This window comes from Amblyomma americanum, chromosome 1 (assembly GCF_052857255.1).
Source record: "Amblyomma americanum isolate KBUSLIRL-KWMA chromosome 1, ASM5285725v1, whole genome shotgun sequence".
Taxonomy (NCBI): Eukaryota; Metazoa; Arthropoda; class Arachnida; order Ixodida; family Ixodidae; genus Amblyomma; species Amblyomma americanum.
Window position 1 is genome coordinate 256,082,590 of NC_135497.1, and position 17,382 is coordinate 256,099,971.

The window sequence follows — 17,382 nt, forward strand, 5'->3', positions numbered from 1 at the left end:
TGGGCTCTGTGGTAGGTGGCTGGTACCATTGCCAAACTTCATGTTTTATGGCTTCATTTTTTTTCACACCTATCCCCCCCCCCCCCCCCCCCCCCCCCCTCCGGCAAAAGAGGGCGCACTGAGACAGCTAAGTTCTTCACAAAGAACGCAGCCAGCTTCCCACAATTCCACGTGGTACACTCTGATCACGTAAAAGAAACTGCTCGACTTATTTCACTGTTCATTGTCACAAGAACTCTTACAGATACCATAGGCAAAGGCTACAAGATCCAAAAGTTAGCAAATGCAGACAGTCTACTGGAAGTTCTGTACAACATCCAGTACAAAAATGTGTCAGAAATCACATCTTATCGAGACATCCTTGTAACAGTCAGCCCACACTGATCAATGAATACAGTGCATGGACTCGGACGACGATTTTAAGTTTGTAACCGAAAAACTACTGGAAGGCGTAAAAAATCAAAACGCGACCAGTGTTGACAGAATAAAAATGAAGCGAGACAACAAGGAGGTACCCACGAAACACATCGTCCTGACATTTGCATCAAGCGTACTCCCAGACTCTGTAGAAATAGTCTACATAAAGTTCCAACTTAGGCAATACTATATATCAAATCCATGGCGCTGCTTTAAGTGCCGGGGCCAGCTGACGTGCTCCAAATGTACTTTCCATGAACATGATTCAGAGAACTGTGCAGTTGAACCACACCTGTGCATAAATTGTGATGGCAACAATCCTGTGTACTCACTTGCATGCCCAGTATGGAAGCAAGAGAAAGGGATTGTCACAGTCAAAGTAAAAGAAAACATGGCCTTCAGGGAAGCGTGGAAGTGAGTTTCTTTGATGTACAAACCTACTAGCTTCTCTATTGTGGTGCAACATGACAAGGCATCACAGCGGCTTTCAGCGCTTGCCCAGGTCATACAGAGTGAGCCTGGAGCAGGGCCACCCATGCCCCCGGTGGCAACAGCTAGCACTGCACCACCAAAACGGGCTGTGCAGACCTTCACGTCAGCGGGCCCCAAGGGCTCTCCCCGCAAGGAGCGGTGCAACACAAACACACCCATGCATTCTGCATGGACGTCCAGCGTATTTGAGGATGCGATGGACACCACTCAAGGCACTCCTGTGCCCTCGACGTCGGATGTTCGGCAGGGCTCTTTAGATCAACACAAAAGAGAGACCCCAAATCACAGGATTTGAAAACAAAACCTAGTTCTTTCACTGCACACATAGTACTACAAGATTGCTTTCATACACTGGAACTGCAAATCACAGGATTTGAAAACAAAGCCTAGTTCTTTCACTGCACACATAGTACTACAAGATTGCTTTCATACATTTCATACACTGGAACTGCAAATCACAGGATTTGAAAACAAAGCCTAGTTCTTTCATTGCACACACAGTACTACAAGATTGCTTTCATACATTTCATACACTGGAACTGCAGGGGGACTTTTACGTAATCTAAATGGCATAAAAGACGTCCTAGCTGCACTCTCACCAGTGGCCAAGTTGGTAAACTTAGGTTCTAAACACATTCTCAAAAAGTATAAGGTCTTCCACCGTGACCGAGAGTAGGCGAGCAGGCCCTCAGGTGGCGTTACCATCATAGTTCAGAATGGAGTTGCAGCTCAAGAATATAAGCTCAGAACTATATTAGAAGCTGTGGCGGTCATCCTACACACTTAAATTTAAACCAATTACGGTGTGCTGCGTGTGGTTAGAGCCGCATCTGAGAATAACCATCCATGACTTGAAAGACCTTGTAGAGCAGCTACCAGAACTTTATTTGGTGGTCCAGTGATTATAACGTGCTCTCCAGCTTCTGCGGTAGTTACAAAACTGACACTAGAGGTTAATTTATTGAGGAATTTGTACTGTGTAATAATCTTTGCCTACTAAACACCGGAAAACCAACCTGTTGTTCTCCTCAGGATTAATGAGGTGTGTAGATTTATCTTTAGTTCATCCTCTATTTTTACAGATTTTAAATGGGATGTCTTAGACAACCCATATGGTAGTGATCATCTAGCTTTAGTGATCATCTTAACATCTTCACCAGCAGTGATTGCAGCAAAACCACAATGTTGAAAGCTGCATTTGGCCGACTGTGCACTGTTCTGAGAAAGGGCCAGCCTAGATAAAATAGTTTCAAATAACCTCAGTGTAGATGAACTTAATAAATTTTTCACAAACTAATATTACCGATGTGCATCTAGCTATTCCTCAGTCCTCTGGAGTAGTAAAACAAAATCACTAAGTTTGGTGTACACAAAAATGTAAAGAAGCAAAAAAGAAATTATACAAAGCCTGGGGCATTTTTCGTAGATACCTAACACGAGAGAATTACATAAATTTTAAATAGGCGAGAACGAAAGCTCGATATATTTGTCGCAGTGCCGAGAAAACCTCGTGACAAAATTATGTCATCCATAAACAGCTCAACCACATCAATACAAATGTGAGAGAAGGTTCGAAAGCTAAATGGCAGCTACTCCCCATTCACAGTTCCCCTTGTGACAGCTCCTAGTATGCAGACATTTTGGGTGAATATTTTTCTGCAGTTTCCAGTTCATCCCATTACAGAGAATGATTTCTAAAATACAAAAGACTGCAGAGAAGCAAAGGCTGCTAACAAGCTACAGTACAAATGAACCTTACAATAATTTAATTACATTTCAAGAAATTCATACAGTACATTCCACTGGTAAGAAGACTGCACATGGCCCTGATGAAATACACCATCAAATGCTAGCCCATGTCTCTGAACCTGCTGTAGAGCCACTTTTAAGACTTTTTAACAAGGTTTGGGTATTGGGGAAAATACACGAAGCCTGGAAAATAGCTATTATTGTACTGTTTTTTAAAATCAGCAAGCTACCAACTTCTAGCAGTTGTAGACCGATAGTCCTTACCAGTTCTCCCCAAATCCTTTGAAAGTGTCCTGGATAAAAGATGTTGCCTACATCACGCCAAAATACATACGTTTTCAAAAAGCTTGCAGGCAGAGTAACTCCTGCAATGCACGTAATTCGTCGAAATAGCCATAATTTGTTGGGCCACAGGGCCGAGGGTAACTGTGTTTTAGAAATTCTGAAACTGATATGGATATTACTGCGGTGGACTGCGCACCTCTCAGTAAATAAGGAGGCTAACTGCTAGTTAGCTGTGTTCTGATGCGCTACAGCGCTGACAATCCTGTGCCGAAAAACGCTCTCTTCTAACTCAAAAAGCCTATTTTCAAAAATTTCAGAACATCTTCGGTGAAAACACCCGGTATATAGAAACTCTGATATTTGCAATTAGTTTATGAACCAATTTGGGACTCTCTCAGATGTGAAGGTAGAGGGATTTTTTTTTTTTTTTTTCAGCTGCTGTCAAGTACATTGGTAACTTATTACCTTTTGGCTGCTATGTAATTTTTACATGTGTCTTGTCTTTTCAGGGACAAATAAATGTTAGTACTGCACAGTCTCCTTCATCTGAATCAATTGCTACCACAAGGGTAACTTCTGGCACCACTTCCACCAGTGCTACATCTACGACTGCGCAGGGGGTAATCTACTGTTTCCTTTGCAAGTGCTCTGGTGTGGTCGTGTAGGTTCTGTGCAAAGAGTCATTTAGGTTCTTTGAGGCAGCACCAGAGTTGTCCCTTATTGAGCGCCAGTTTGAAATGCCCGTCTCGTCTCCTCATGCGTCCCCCCCCCCCCCCCTCTCTTTTTTTTTGTGGTTGCTGTGGTTGTCCAAGTACTGTAATTTACTCACATAATGAAGATACTTTTTTTCCCATAAAAACCTCCAAAAATTTGGCTGGTGCATTCATTACACGCGGTAAGCTATTCAGGAAAAAAAATTTGGACTGGTGAAAACATCAAGAAGTAGGCTGGTGGAATCAATTGCAAAATAGATGTGTCAACATATACTAGTGACCAGTTTAGCACTGTGGTCAGGAGTGCCTAGTTTTGGTTTGTTTTCCATTCATTTTGCCATTCATCAGTCGCATACAATTACTAGGCATGCACTCGTATATATCAATGAAAAAGCATTTGCGGTGTCATCCCACTGTTATCTCACTGTCAACTACAGTGGAACCCCTCTATAGTAAAGTAGCTCGCGCCAGCAAAAATCTTTACTATGTCAAGGTCAGGGCTTTACTATATCAGTTGTTGATGATGGCATGGCTCTGAGGATGGCTACTGACTAAACACAAAGTGTTGGCTTATAAAAGAAACACACAGAAATACCTTCCATTCTGCTCTTATCAACAGGTTTTAAGAGATTATTTATTTTCATTTATCACAATTTGTTATCACGTTATCAATTCTGTTTGTCTTATGGAAGCACTGCATTTGCATGACTACAATGCTGATACAATATAACTCCAGTTTCGCTCCACACAAAAAACCAAAGCTTCTCATGAACACGGGGTCGTCTTGCGCAGCCTCAGCATCATATTAATAGTTGAAGAAATATGCGGCAAAACCGCTCACCCAGTACCGTTGCTCCCCCATGCATTGCGCTGCTGTGCTGCGAATGTTCACCATTTCTTCTCTTCCCTGCACCTCTTCACTGCACTTTTACTAGCTTCCCTTTCTCAGTGACCTGCACTGCCATCTTTCTACGTTCTCAGCCAGTTTAATTTTTTTTTTTTTTCCGTGCACGCCGCGCACTTTGCCTCACCGCCCCAAGGCCTTTGAAAAGTTGGCTTCTCCTTGCAGCTCTGGTGGTGAAGCCATCTCAAAAGAGTGCCGTTTTATTGTCTTTTTTATTTGCCTCCGAATGTTGGCCTCGTGATCCTTGACTTCGCTTCTGCTGTGATTTCATCATTCTGCGGGAAGTACATCACCACGGCCAGACACTCTTTACTATAGGCGTTTCTTGTAAAAAAGAAATCTTCACTGTAAATGAGAAAAAAAAAATGTAGTCATCTATGGAAGGTTTCACTTTACTCTAACTTGAGTTTTTACCATAACAGAGCTTACTGTAGCGGGGGCTCTACTGAAGGAATCATATTGCAAATGTGATTTGTTGGCATTTTTTTTTTCATCTCTGCTACATGTTACCACACAATTGGAGCACGTGAAACACATAAGCACATGTGATGAAAAGTCCTCCCTGATAAATCTTCAGGCACTCTTCAGCATTTCGACCTTACTCTTTAAGTCGAACATCTTGATAACAGACATTTCTTTACCCTTTTTAGGAGTCCCAAGCCATTTTTTTTTTGTTTACAAAGGCTTAATGGTAATAAAACTGGAACAAGCTCTTTTACCTCACTTTTATTCTTAGGCGCCCACGTCTAGCAGCACGGCCCCTAGCAGTGGAGGCCCCTTCAGTACCACAGGCCCTGCACTATTGACGGCACAGAGCCCTGTGGTGTTCATGGAGCTTGGACCAGGCTCCATCACTATTGACAGCATTTCCACTGCGGTGATAAATGACCTTCCCTCACCTTTGGATCGTATTGTGGATCAGCCTGAAGGCACTACGCCCTCTGCCACATCAGCAGCTGAGGATAATCCTGCCAGTCAGGCTGGTAAGAACAGGCAACAATGCATTGCTTTGGATACTACCGGATTCCGGGTCTTGCTGGTTTTCTTTTGCTAGCCTCACCTTGACGAAAATGAGGCTATTGTGCTTGTTCCATTTAGGAACTGGTGTCATTGTAGGGTTTACACTGTCAATGAAAAATGGCCTGATGGTACAAAGCAGTGATGTGTGTGGCATGGTTTCTCCTTGTTTTTATGAGCAGCCGTACACATCTCTTGCTCGCTCTCACGAAGGCCAAGTACATAAACTAAGTACTTGTGCCGAGTACATGAACAAAGTAAAACTAGTGAAAAATTTGTTCACATTTTTTTTTTTTTTGTGCGTGTATATGTGCATTTGGGGTGCATGTCAGCTTTTCTGCATTGCAGGGTCTGTCTTCAGTGAGGGCTGTGCCATTTACAAGGTTCACTATTTTACGTTGCAAATACAAAAGCCTCGTATTTATACAGTGCAACCTCGTTGATACATTTAAAAAAAATGCAAGAAAACGTATTAGTTGGGAAAACATATATAAACTGCCTGCATTTCAGAAGTGGAACATTTGAATGAGATATGAAGACATTTATTGATGATTTCACCTCGTAAAAATGTCAATTAGCATTTCTGGCACAATGTCCGAACAGCTCCTTATCTATTGCTTGCAGAAGTCATTTCGCATTTGCATTGCGGTATGAGCTTCGCAACACACACTGTCCCTCAATGGCAATGACAGAAGTAGCCGAAATCTTTATTTGGGTGCTTTGACTCCCCTCATGCACCTAAGCAATGCAGGGAAGCCACCAGGGTGGGGTGGGAGACTGTTCTTGCTTTACATGCTGCATTTTTCAGATGCGGCCCGCTCGTATAAATGCATTGTCGTAGTTCTCAAATGCTTCACCTCCTTGCGCTTAGGCGCCGTGAAGCCGCTGCTGTGTTCTTTTTTTTTTCATGCTGTGTGCCTGCAGGAATAGCCCACTTGTAGGTTATACAGGTGTCGGCATCAACATAATCAAGAAAACTAACGTTCTGAAGCGTGCCGTGCATTGCCACTGGCACGAGCTCCTCAGCTCTACCGTTGCCACTTTACTGAATGGTTCCAACTTTCAAGTTTGTGATCGGGGACGCCGTCACCTGATCCCATGCACGCACCAACAAATGCATTGCAGTGAGCAGCGTAATGCTGTAGTCCTTTTTGTTGCCTGCACACACAATTCTCTCTAGAATTTGGCGCCTATAGAAACACTTCATGTTTCTTATGATGCCCTGATCCATTGGCTATAGGGCCGCAGTCATGTTAGCTGGAAGGAGCACCAAACCAAAACAGTTGTTGACAACGAGAAGAATACGTCCGCTGCCGAGTTCCATTCGTCTGTCTAACTTCAGTTGCCACTTTTTGAATAGCTCACCTACCATTCTCGCCTTTTTATTAATGGCGCAGTCTGTCGGGAGGGTCCGAATGTTTCTGAAGCACCATGGCTTGTGTGCTTAAAAAGACCTTTTTCATCCGTGTCATGTTCGCAGTGACCAAAACAGTGACATGTTGTTTGCTGGGCTTACCGCTGGTGCACCTGTTTCTTTTGTATGTGGAGGTCTTATCTGGCTGAAGCTTGAAAAATAACGCTGTCTCGTTGGCTTTAAATATACCCTGTGGAGAGTACAGTGATGTGATTGTAATGCCAATTGCGCCAAACTGCATGCCAAGCCTGCACCAAAACTCCATATTTCCATACAAACAAAATTCTCGGGTGCCGCGTGTTATCTATGCAATACAGTAAAAGCTCGTTAATTCGAATTCCACGGGGCCGCCAGGCCAGTTCGAATTAACCAAAATTCGAACTAATGAAAGTGAGCAAAAATGGACGCGTTTGATGCCCGGAAGGCACGAAAAACATTTATTTAGCAAAACAATCTGTTATCATCTTCTGCTTCTTCTCTGTGTCTGTCTCGAAAGTGGTGAAACCATCCTTCGGAGGCGACAAAATCTTCCACATTCATGCGCAGGGCGAAATCGGCCGCCTTCGCCATGATAATTGGGCCGCTCAGTGGAATGTCTGCGCTTCTCATTTCCTTCACCCACGTGATCACAGCGGTCTCGAATTTCCAGATACTTGGCTAATCGGAGCCTTTTTCTGTTGCTGGCGAAATCTTCGGCTTCGTAGGCATTCTCGATGGCCTTCCTATTTCGGACGTAGGTCGACAACGTGCTTGGTGGAATCCCGTGCTTTTTCGCGATTTCCACTTTGCTGGCCTTCCGTTCGTCCACCTCGCGTAAAATCGCCACTTTCTCCTTCACCGTTTTGGCGCAGTATTTCCCATGCGAACACATCTTGCGGACACAAGCTCACAGCAAGCGGCGTGCAAAACAAGGGCTAAAACACTAAAACGTCGTTCCTCGAAGTAGTCGCAGCAGGAAAGACTGGTTAGTACTTGTTCCAGCACCCTAGCGGCGCCCCGATGGTTGTGCCATCTATCGTTCTGCCGTGAAAGCTTCCAACAATGGTTTTCAACAGGCGGCGCGCAGTTCGAATTATGTGTGGCGGCGCCAATTTTTGAGTGAATTAACGAGCTGTAACGCGCATAGACTTCTATGCACTGCGGACCGGACCACGATGACTATTTCGATTTATCCAAAATTTCGAATTAACGAGCTTTCACTGTAGATGCAATGTTATCTATGCATGTATTGCTCTATTGCCAGCTGTTGCCCTCTGCAATTTTGTTCCACAGCTTCAATTCCAGAGTGTCTAATTGTGCTCAGTTGCTGTAGCCATGCTTTACACCGTTTCACTGCATCGCCAGTTGGCATTTCTGGCTTCTGTCAACAAATATCCCTTTTCAGGGCACCAGGGAATTGCAGCGCATCTTCCTAGCTTCCTCATAGATGTCTCCTTTTTGTAGCGCATGTGCCCATACATGTAATTGGAATTTTCTCTTTAGGTGTTAGCTGAAGAAACATCGTCATTACTTCTCTTGTCAAAACCATATTGTTAGCAGTATGTTGCTTATCTACATTGATTGCAGCCACTCAAATACCAATGTCATTTGGTACACTGATACGTTGTGCGCTCTGAACGAAAGGAAGTGCCGGTCATGGGCTCTGTAAGCATACTCTGTGACATAGAGCATGTAGCCTTCTTACAGTATGAGCTGTTTTATCAAGGGGTTTAAAGTCTGCTACTGAATCTCGCTATGCAGGTTCAGGAAGCTCCCAGGCTCGGGCACAGACAACAGGAGCAGCAACAGTGACCACTTCATCGGGCACGACGGGTACACGTGCATCTCCAGGGCCATTCCGAGGCCTGTCCCCACTGAGTTTTCCACTGAGCTCTACCCTTGGCGGTGCACTGGGTAGCTCATTTGATCCATGCCTTCCTTGCAATTCAGTCTGGGCGCACAGTCAAGCAGCTTCAACGTATCCGATGGGCAGTAATAGCCAGAGCTCCAGGGCTACACAGCAGGGATCTACACAGGTAAATAGCTTTGCAGGCACCTCTGCATAGAAAATTGTGACTTCGGGGTACCTTTGGGATGAAAGGCACCGTGAAGTGTAAACTTTTGCAATAGACAGTACGTACAGTTAACTATTGATATCTTGAACTCGAGGTAATCAAAAATTTAAATTCTGCATTGCTCGAATTAATTGAGTCTCTTAATACTCTTGACGTTGATGGGCTCATAACATTAATTGGAATTAAATCTCTGCAAGAACACTCTCACGAGGGTTGACGGTATTGTTAAATAAATAAATAAAAATTAGTCCTATTTTAATGCGAGTCAAGTGTATTAGTTTTCCTGCTTCTGCATTAATGCCTGCATCACTGTTCTGTGAAAATGGTGTGCTTTGAGCTCGGCTAGTGATAGCCTAAGAGCCTTTTGCAACTTCTAGAGGCCTGAGCTAGCATATAAACATATTCACTGCCATCACTGAGGTGATATCGTTTGCCATTCGATTAATAAAAAAAGAAATAAAGCATTCTGTTCTCATACTCTCAAGTGTAATCTGACATCGCACACTCACAAGTGTAGTCTGAATGTTGGCAGATGTGAGCCAAAGTTCCTCGCAGAAACTCTTAAATGTTTGTCTACAGTCTACTAAATGACTTGAATATTATTGCTAGATTCATGGCTGTGCTGGCATAGCGGATAATAGAAGCAGATACAAAGCTAAGGTCCCATATTGATGTGTCCAGAGCCATGCGAGAAAACTGAAAAACTCGTTTTCTTGAAAACCTATCGGCGCCTGATGTGGAGTTCTGCTCAGTGGAAGTTGTCCGATGCCGAAATGACTGTCTTATGCTGACTGAGATTACAGATGCACAGTGAGACTGCGTCTGCCTACTAACAGGTGCTGAGCACCAATTTACTCAAGAAATGCACTCATTGAAGTGTAGAGGGGGAACGTGCGGAAAGAACCTTGTACCTCTGCAGCTGGTCTACGGCGGTGGCATGACCAAGCTCGGTCGCAGTGCCCCAGCCGCTCCCTCTATTCCTACCCATCTCGTAGTGGCGTTGTGCGAAGTCGCGCTATCTGCGCGATCGCGGAACGTTTCTCCGTGGTTATGAATTAGAGTAATGGGGTTTTCTGTAAACATTTTCAAGGGGATTTCACCTACATCTATTTCTTATTTCAGTTTCCGTTCTGCTTTGTTCTTTTTGTTTTCTTGTGAAAATTCCATGTAATGAAAACCTGGATGAAATGAAAATCCTGGACTTTTTAAACTTCGTCATATCCAGGCTTAACTGTTCTTTTTTCTTCCATGGCACAAATATTTTTCTCACTATTTACAAAGCACTTGGCATAGATGTGTCTTAACTCTTAGTAAACAAGATGTCACACTAAAAATCCACAGTTCCACATCAAAATGAAAACGCAAGATTTTCATCGCATAGAGCAGAGTTCTGAGAGTGCAACAAAACATACGGAGTCAAAATATAGCATCTAGTCGGATAACGTGAGCGGAGAAAAATTATATTTTTTTTTGCCTTTTCTCGATATGCAGTGCCACCACAGTGCTCAAAACTTTTTTTTTTAGAGTACCTGGATTTTAGTAGTGCAACTTAGGGCCAGCAAATAAAGCGGGTGAGAGATACAATAATAAAAAAAAACTTAATTTCTTGCCTGTTTTTCGCGATTTAAAGGCCACTTTCCCCCTTATTTTTGACATTTTTTTTGTTGCAAAGGGAAGGAATGCTGTGTAAGCACTCAGATAGCATAGCTCTGCTTTATATACAGTAGAATCTCGGTGATACAATTAATGGTTGATATGAATTTCTGGAAGATATGAATTCATAAAATTTCCTGGCCGAAATACATCATATACAGTGGGCAGAAATTTGGACGTTCCAAATACTCTCCAGCATCAGTGTGAATGATACAAACACGCGAGCAGCAACCGCTCTCCCGAGGACTCAGTGCTGCCTGGACATCGTCGATGCAGTGAGTGAGCAGTGGCGCATGGCTGTAAATAAATCCTGTCAGCCATAAACAGATCTGCATGAATGCAAATATGAATTTCATTCGTTTTGGATGATAATGATATTTTATTGGTCCTTGAGTGAATTCATTGTCCCTCTAGTTGGACTAAAAGTAAGCACCTGCACATGGCAGAACAATTAGGCCAAATGCATTTCGTTGACATGCCGTACATACTTGTTTGTTCTTGAGGCTTTCAAATGTGCACTTGGTTCTTTTTTTTTTCTTTTTGTATTGCGCTGCTTCGTTACAGTGCATGTACATTCAATTGCAGGCACCACAATCTGCAAATCAGCATGATGATCAATTGCACCAAATGTTGAATGGACTGATGACTGCTCTTCTACATCAACCTCACCTGGTGTTGCAACGTAAGTTATTGTAAAACCTGTAGAGGTATAAAGCCACTTTTAAAACTCGATATTCTTGGGGGAAAAATACGAATTTTTTATATTTTGTTTCATGAAAGTGCTCATTCATTTCTGAATGAACTACAACAAAAAAATCGATTTAATTAACACCATTCCAAAGATGCAGCCAAAGTTGTTACGCTCTGCGCATCTTGCAAAACTGAAACTAAAGGTTTTGCTTTAAAATGGCACATGGCTCTTAATTTTTTTAGTATTTTTGACCAAACCTGATGAAATTTGCTATTCTTATTTGAAGAAACAATGAAAAAGTAACCACACTAATACAGACATTGACATATAGCTAGGCACTAGAAAGCACAAGGAATACATTTAATTAATTTAACAGGTTCTCTTCGTTCATAAATGGCATTTAACGATATCTGTGAAGAGAAAACTATGTAACAGATGTGTTTTACCGGTACTCACCTACGGGGCAGAAACGTGGAGGACAACGAAAAGGGTTCAGCTTAAGTTAAGGACAGCGCAGCGAGCTAAGGAAAGGAAAATGATAGGTGTAACGTTAAGAGACAGGAAGAGGGCAGAGTGGGTCAGGGATCAAGCATGGGTTAATGACATCCTAGTTGAAATCAAGAGGAAGAAATGGGCTTGGTGCAAGGTATGTAATGCAAATGCAAGATAACCGATGGTCCTTAAAGGTGCACTAAACAGGAACCTGAACTCTTCTTTTTACCTCTGGAACTCGATCTACACGTTCCAAGCATTTTTACAAACTTCGAACTATTGTCCTGTGCGGCCGATTTCCCTAATTTAAATCGAATTAAACGTCTGCTCCTGCCCTTTTTTGAACTCAACTCTGAAGGTAGGAGGAGTAAACCAATGCGTAGAGCCCTTCAGCCAATGCCTTTCAGCCAGTCCCGTGGCGGCTTCGTTTTTGCTTTTATTTTGATTTTTAGGTTTTTGTGAATAAATATTTTCATTCACAGTTAACAAAACTGCAAATTTGGCCCACGGAAATAAAAGTACGCATGGACTCTTTGATTTACGTATTACTCCGTCGATGCCAGGGCGGCAAGCCGACGCAGGACTGGCTGAAAGGCACTCCACGCGTTGGTTGACTGCTCCTATCTTCAGCGTTGAGTTCAAAAAAAACAAACAAAAAAGGCAGGAGCCGGGACATTTAGTCCGATTTAAATTAGGGGAATCGGCCGCACAGGATAAAAATTTCTCGTCTGTGTCGGCCAGTGGCACACATGACGGTGCGAGTTGCTATCGCCAACATGTCGGCCTGCCGCTGCTGCGGGGCCTTCAAGTCAAGGTTGCAGCGATTTTGTTTGCTCAAACCATGCTTGAGAGTAGCACGATCATGGTGCACAAGTGCGTTAGTCTCGTGGTTTATTTTGTATTTCTCGGGCTTTCTATGGAGCTGGGAAAAAAGGATGCACGTGAGGATTTCCTTATTGTAAATGGTGGAATGAGGGTTTCTGAAAGTGCTCGACAACTCTTCAAATGCAATTTGTTGTCGAAATCCAATATTAATTCATTTAGATAATTAAGCTTAGTTAAATTATTAATTATTTTTGAAACAACAAAATTGCCTGTGGTGCGCAAGATGGCTGTCACCAATATGCAACTGGTTTCACTCGCCTGCCTCTAATAATTGATTTTTTAACCCTTGGCTCAAGTTAGCTGGGACACCTGGTATAAGTTTCCTTTGTCCTGCAGTGGGTGTAGTCAGGCTGATGATGATAATGATGTATGTAATTTCAACAGTGCCAACAGAGGGATGGTAGACATTTTGAAGTGCAGTGGGATCAAAGCCTGGTCTACATACACAAAGCTTGCCTGTGACAGGTGATCAGCAACTTATCTGAAAACATTTCTGAGGAGCTAAGCTACAAATGTGATGGATTTTAACCCTCCTGGACATTGCTTTATAACAATTTAGTTATTCTCGATGTTCTTTGTCATTTTTCCAGAAACTCAATTTGTTGCCATTCCTTCTTACGGAAGAAATCATAACTTTATTCGTGCATAATAGTTTTAATTGAAACTTTGTAGACTTATTTCTTATATATCTAGCTTTGCAATGAACCGCAATAAGTGAATTGTGCAGTTATTGTGTTATTGCTGCATTTTTTTCTCAAAAAGATGTTAGTAGAAAACCATTGTTTTTGGTCATTCCACTATTATGCAGTGACAAGTAATGATATCACAATTATTCTGGTTCATTGCACAGCTCATACCTTTACGTATATAAGTACGAAAGCAATTTGCCTTGAGGTGACTTAAATTGAAGTTATGACTGCTGGTGTGAGATTTATATTTAGCACTTTTTTTTTTCAGTTAAAAATAAAGGTGTTTTTCTTCTGCTCTAGATTGTTAATTTGCTGTTTGTATCGGCTGTTAAAAAACATTCCCGCAAAGGGGCCTCATACCTTAATCAGAGCTTTTTTGGGTGAAGTGAAGTGCTTTGTTTTAAGCTGACAAGTTCATAGCGGTTGTGTGGCAGTAATTTCAATGGCTGTGCAGACGAAGTCAAGCTACGTTAGTGCTAGAAGTCTAGCAGTCTTGGTTATGTACCCATTTTTTTGTTTTGATGTGTGAGCAACGCCACCGTACACCATAAGCTGACGGTCTGTTCTGTCATCTTAAGGGGATGTGGGTCTTGAGGTTGCAAAAAATTGCGAGAAAGGTGATTTTTCAAAAAACTGTTTTTCGTACTAAATACATACTTCAGACTATATCGTCACAAAATATCCATGTGCAAAGCAATCCCAAAGTACGAAATAAAATTAATTTTCAAAGATGCGCGTTTGAAAAACAAAGCTTGAGCTTCGAAATGATGTTCCAATTCAAATGCTCGCAATTCTGAAATCACTTCTCTACCACCACCGTTTTTGCTGCCATTTGAAATCATGTTTAGTGCTGTCTCGTTTTGACACTAAGATGGCATCAGAGCATCGCTGTCAACTCTGCAGCCAATTTCCCGCAATTCATTAAGCGTACACAGAGTTCAGGTCTCTCTATCGCCATTTGTGATTTTACAAATAGCTTCTGCCTTACAGGCTTTTTCTCTGGTTTGCCTTGTGCAACTGAAATGAGCTTGTTATCAATTTATTCTGGAGTAGTAGAGCTATGCGATGATGCTATTTTTACTGGCTTTTACTTTATACATTAAATTAAATTCGTTGTGTTCCTAAATTACCAGCCAAACCATTTGTATGTCCTATTCATATATGTATATACCTTATTTACACTATTGTAAGTCGACCTATGTCTCAAAATTTGAAAATCCAAAGTTGGGGGATCGACTTAAAATCGAAACCAAAGCGTCGCACCTTAAATAAAGGCGAGACAAACGAGACATTGGGCATGCTACAGCGTGGTTGCATTCTTGCTGTGCAACTGCAACGCATCGCTCTTGGTGCTGGCCTTGAGCAGCTGCTATGTCGACACGCAGAACAGGCATCCCCACCCCACATGCGGAGACCGATGGTGGCGGTCGATAAATAGCGAACCAGCACCGTCCCACTCCCCACACGTGGCTGCAGATTGCAATTGCTGATAAGTGGCGGCGGCCCGATAACGCATTCGCGTTCTACTGTTAATAGGTGTCGTCCAAGTTTTTTTGTTTGTTTACTTTCAACCGCGCACTCGGCGCTCAAGGGAGCGTCAATAGTTGATGAAAGGGCCGCTGTTCCAGTCGTGGTGGCACCACAACTCGGAACTGCAGCGGTGCCGGGGGGTGTCGGTAGCCGACGGAAGAGTCGCTCACGCGTAGTTTCTCTTTGGCTCTAGCGCATTTGATTACTGGCGGCCGCGTTTCACAAGTTTGTGATGTAGTGCTTCGTTATTCGTCATTTGTGCTGCGGGTTTGGTAAGCCACCGGCGTTCGTTCACGGCTACATTCAAGATGGCTGTCATTCTTTACGCCGATGAAACGGACAACTGCTTGCCGGGCCGCAAATTCGATGTTCGTAATGGGTGATACAGGTGTGGCAGCTGCAGCGAGGAAGAATATCAGCTGTTCCACGCGATGTCGTGATGTGGCTGCGAAGTGTGGGATTTCGCTGCACGACGATGTTGGAACGACAAGCTGTGGGACCACAGCAGCGATCACGTTGATAGCACGAATAGTCCAGTTGATTGACGAGTAGTCCAGTAATTAATACATTTTCGTTTTGGAATGTGCCTTTGGGCGTGCCCGCGTGTGGCAGCCGTTAGCTGCTGGCGGTATGCGGAGGCTGCAGGATAGTGCTATCGCGTTCTTTTATTAAAGGACAATCGTAAATGACCTCCAAGTTTTTAAATGTTTTTCTTAAATGTGATGGAGGGGGGCTCGAGTTACAATCGTGTAAATACAGTATTTTTTAAATGCATTTTTACTGAGGCAAGTGTAAAAAGAGTACAGTATCACCACACAAATTGCATCTTGGCTTATGCAGTTCTGTATATATTTCTAATACTTAATTTTTTAGCTAAAAGCCTGCAATGAAGAGCCCAACTAAAACCACAAAACTCCTTATAACTTTTATTCTAGTTGAGCTATTCAGATTCTATTGTATATTTAGACTCCACAAAAAAACACTTTCATGATGATTATGATTAGGATTGCGCCAGAAATAAAAAAAGTTTTAGGCAAAATTCTGCAAGTGCTAGAAAAGGATCTGTTCAGATCTTTTGCCAATAAATGCTAGTCGACATTGTTATGGAAAGAAATTGTCAATAAATGCCTTTGTACCTCATTCAACAATTTTCCCAGATAGTACGGTTTTCCCGCAATTTTTTTTTTTTTTTTCAATGTATCAACAGGGCTTTATAGTACAGGCTCCTGCTAAGATGAATTTTTGGATAAGAACACCAGTGTAAGAAGAATAGTGTTTTAGAATATTATAGCTGTTTTTTTTTTTCGGAAAAGTGGTTTTTTTTTTTAGTTCACAGATTTTGTCAGACTGTTTGATTATTCGAACCATTTTCTGGTTCCCACAGAGGCTGAGGTGTCTCTCAGCAACTGTATATTGTAGCACCTTGTTTGCTCAGTCTTTTTTGAGTCATTTATAAGATAGCCAAATTATCTTGGTCCTTTCAAGTTCATCTTAAAGGGAGTCTACTGTATTCTAGTTCTATTGCTCTAAATAGCTTGTCCATTGTTGTTAGGGCATGCCTGAGAATGGATTCGGGTGCAAGCAGATGTTTTTTTTTTTTTTTTTTTCCTTACAGGCCAGCACATGCACATGGGCCAAGGAAGCAGCAGTGAGAGTAGCGGGAGCCGACCAAGAGCCACTCTAGCTGGAATGATGCCAGGCCGGAGCCGCCACATGTCCATGCGCCAGACTCCCCTGGTCTACAGAGGCAATGGCCCCACTACAGCTACAACTGGGACCAACACTGTCCCTGCAGAGGTATTGAGCGGGGCCTTCGTGCCTTACTTTCTTTTTCTGTTGTTTAGTTCCTTTTCATTCTCCCTTCCCTGCCAAAGGGGCAAGAAAAAATTGGCATATCTGAAACATCAGTCAAAGAGTGTCTTCTAGTGTAACCTGGCCCTCCAAAGGTAAATCTGTTGGCCTTCAAACTTTCTCAATGTGTGGTGACTTTCAGGTGTAGCCACTACATGCTTCCAAGTCATAAGATGCACACTATTCAACATTTAAATAGTTAATAGCAGATTGCAGTTTTTCTACACATGGGTGCTAATTTTCACAATCATTGCTTAATGCTTGTGGAAATGACTACCACAGCCTTAACTGAGGGTGTGTTATTGTCTAGGCAAGCTGGTGTACAGAGAGGGAAGCAGACATGTTTACCTTTGACCCACATGTCATCGCAGCTGTTGGCCAGATCAACACGTCGCCGACAGAGCCTGGACAACCGTTGTCCTTTGGCTGTCCCTCTTGGCAGCACGGACCTCCATGGCCGTGTGACAGCCATAATTCGAGACCGATCACGCGGGGAAGTAAGGCAGCAGGGCCGTCAAGTGAGCCGTCTGGTCTGGCTTTGTTCAG

The 17,382-nt window shown here is 42.8% G+C and overlaps 1 protein-coding gene across 6 annotated transcripts in view; it reads left to right on the forward strand.

Moving 5' to 3' along the window:
- The window catches only part of LOC144114967 (large proline-rich protein BAG6), a 136,044-nt gene that overhangs the window by 62,326 nt on the left and 56,336 nt on the right, over positions 1-17,382 (forward strand). For all 6 annotated transcript variants that reach the window (XM_077649041.1, XM_077649043.1, XM_077649039.1 and 3 more), the window contains exons 13-17: positions 3,453-3,563; positions 5,297-5,543; positions 8,732-9,006; positions 11,284-11,380; positions 16,601-16,782. In XM_077649041.1, the coding sequence (XP_077505167.1) occupies positions 3,453-3,563; positions 5,297-5,543; positions 8,732-9,006; positions 11,284-11,380; positions 16,601-16,782 (912 nt within the window). The remainder of the gene's footprint in view (positions 1-3,452; positions 3,564-5,296; positions 5,544-8,731; positions 9,007-11,283; positions 11,381-16,600; positions 16,783-17,382) is intronic.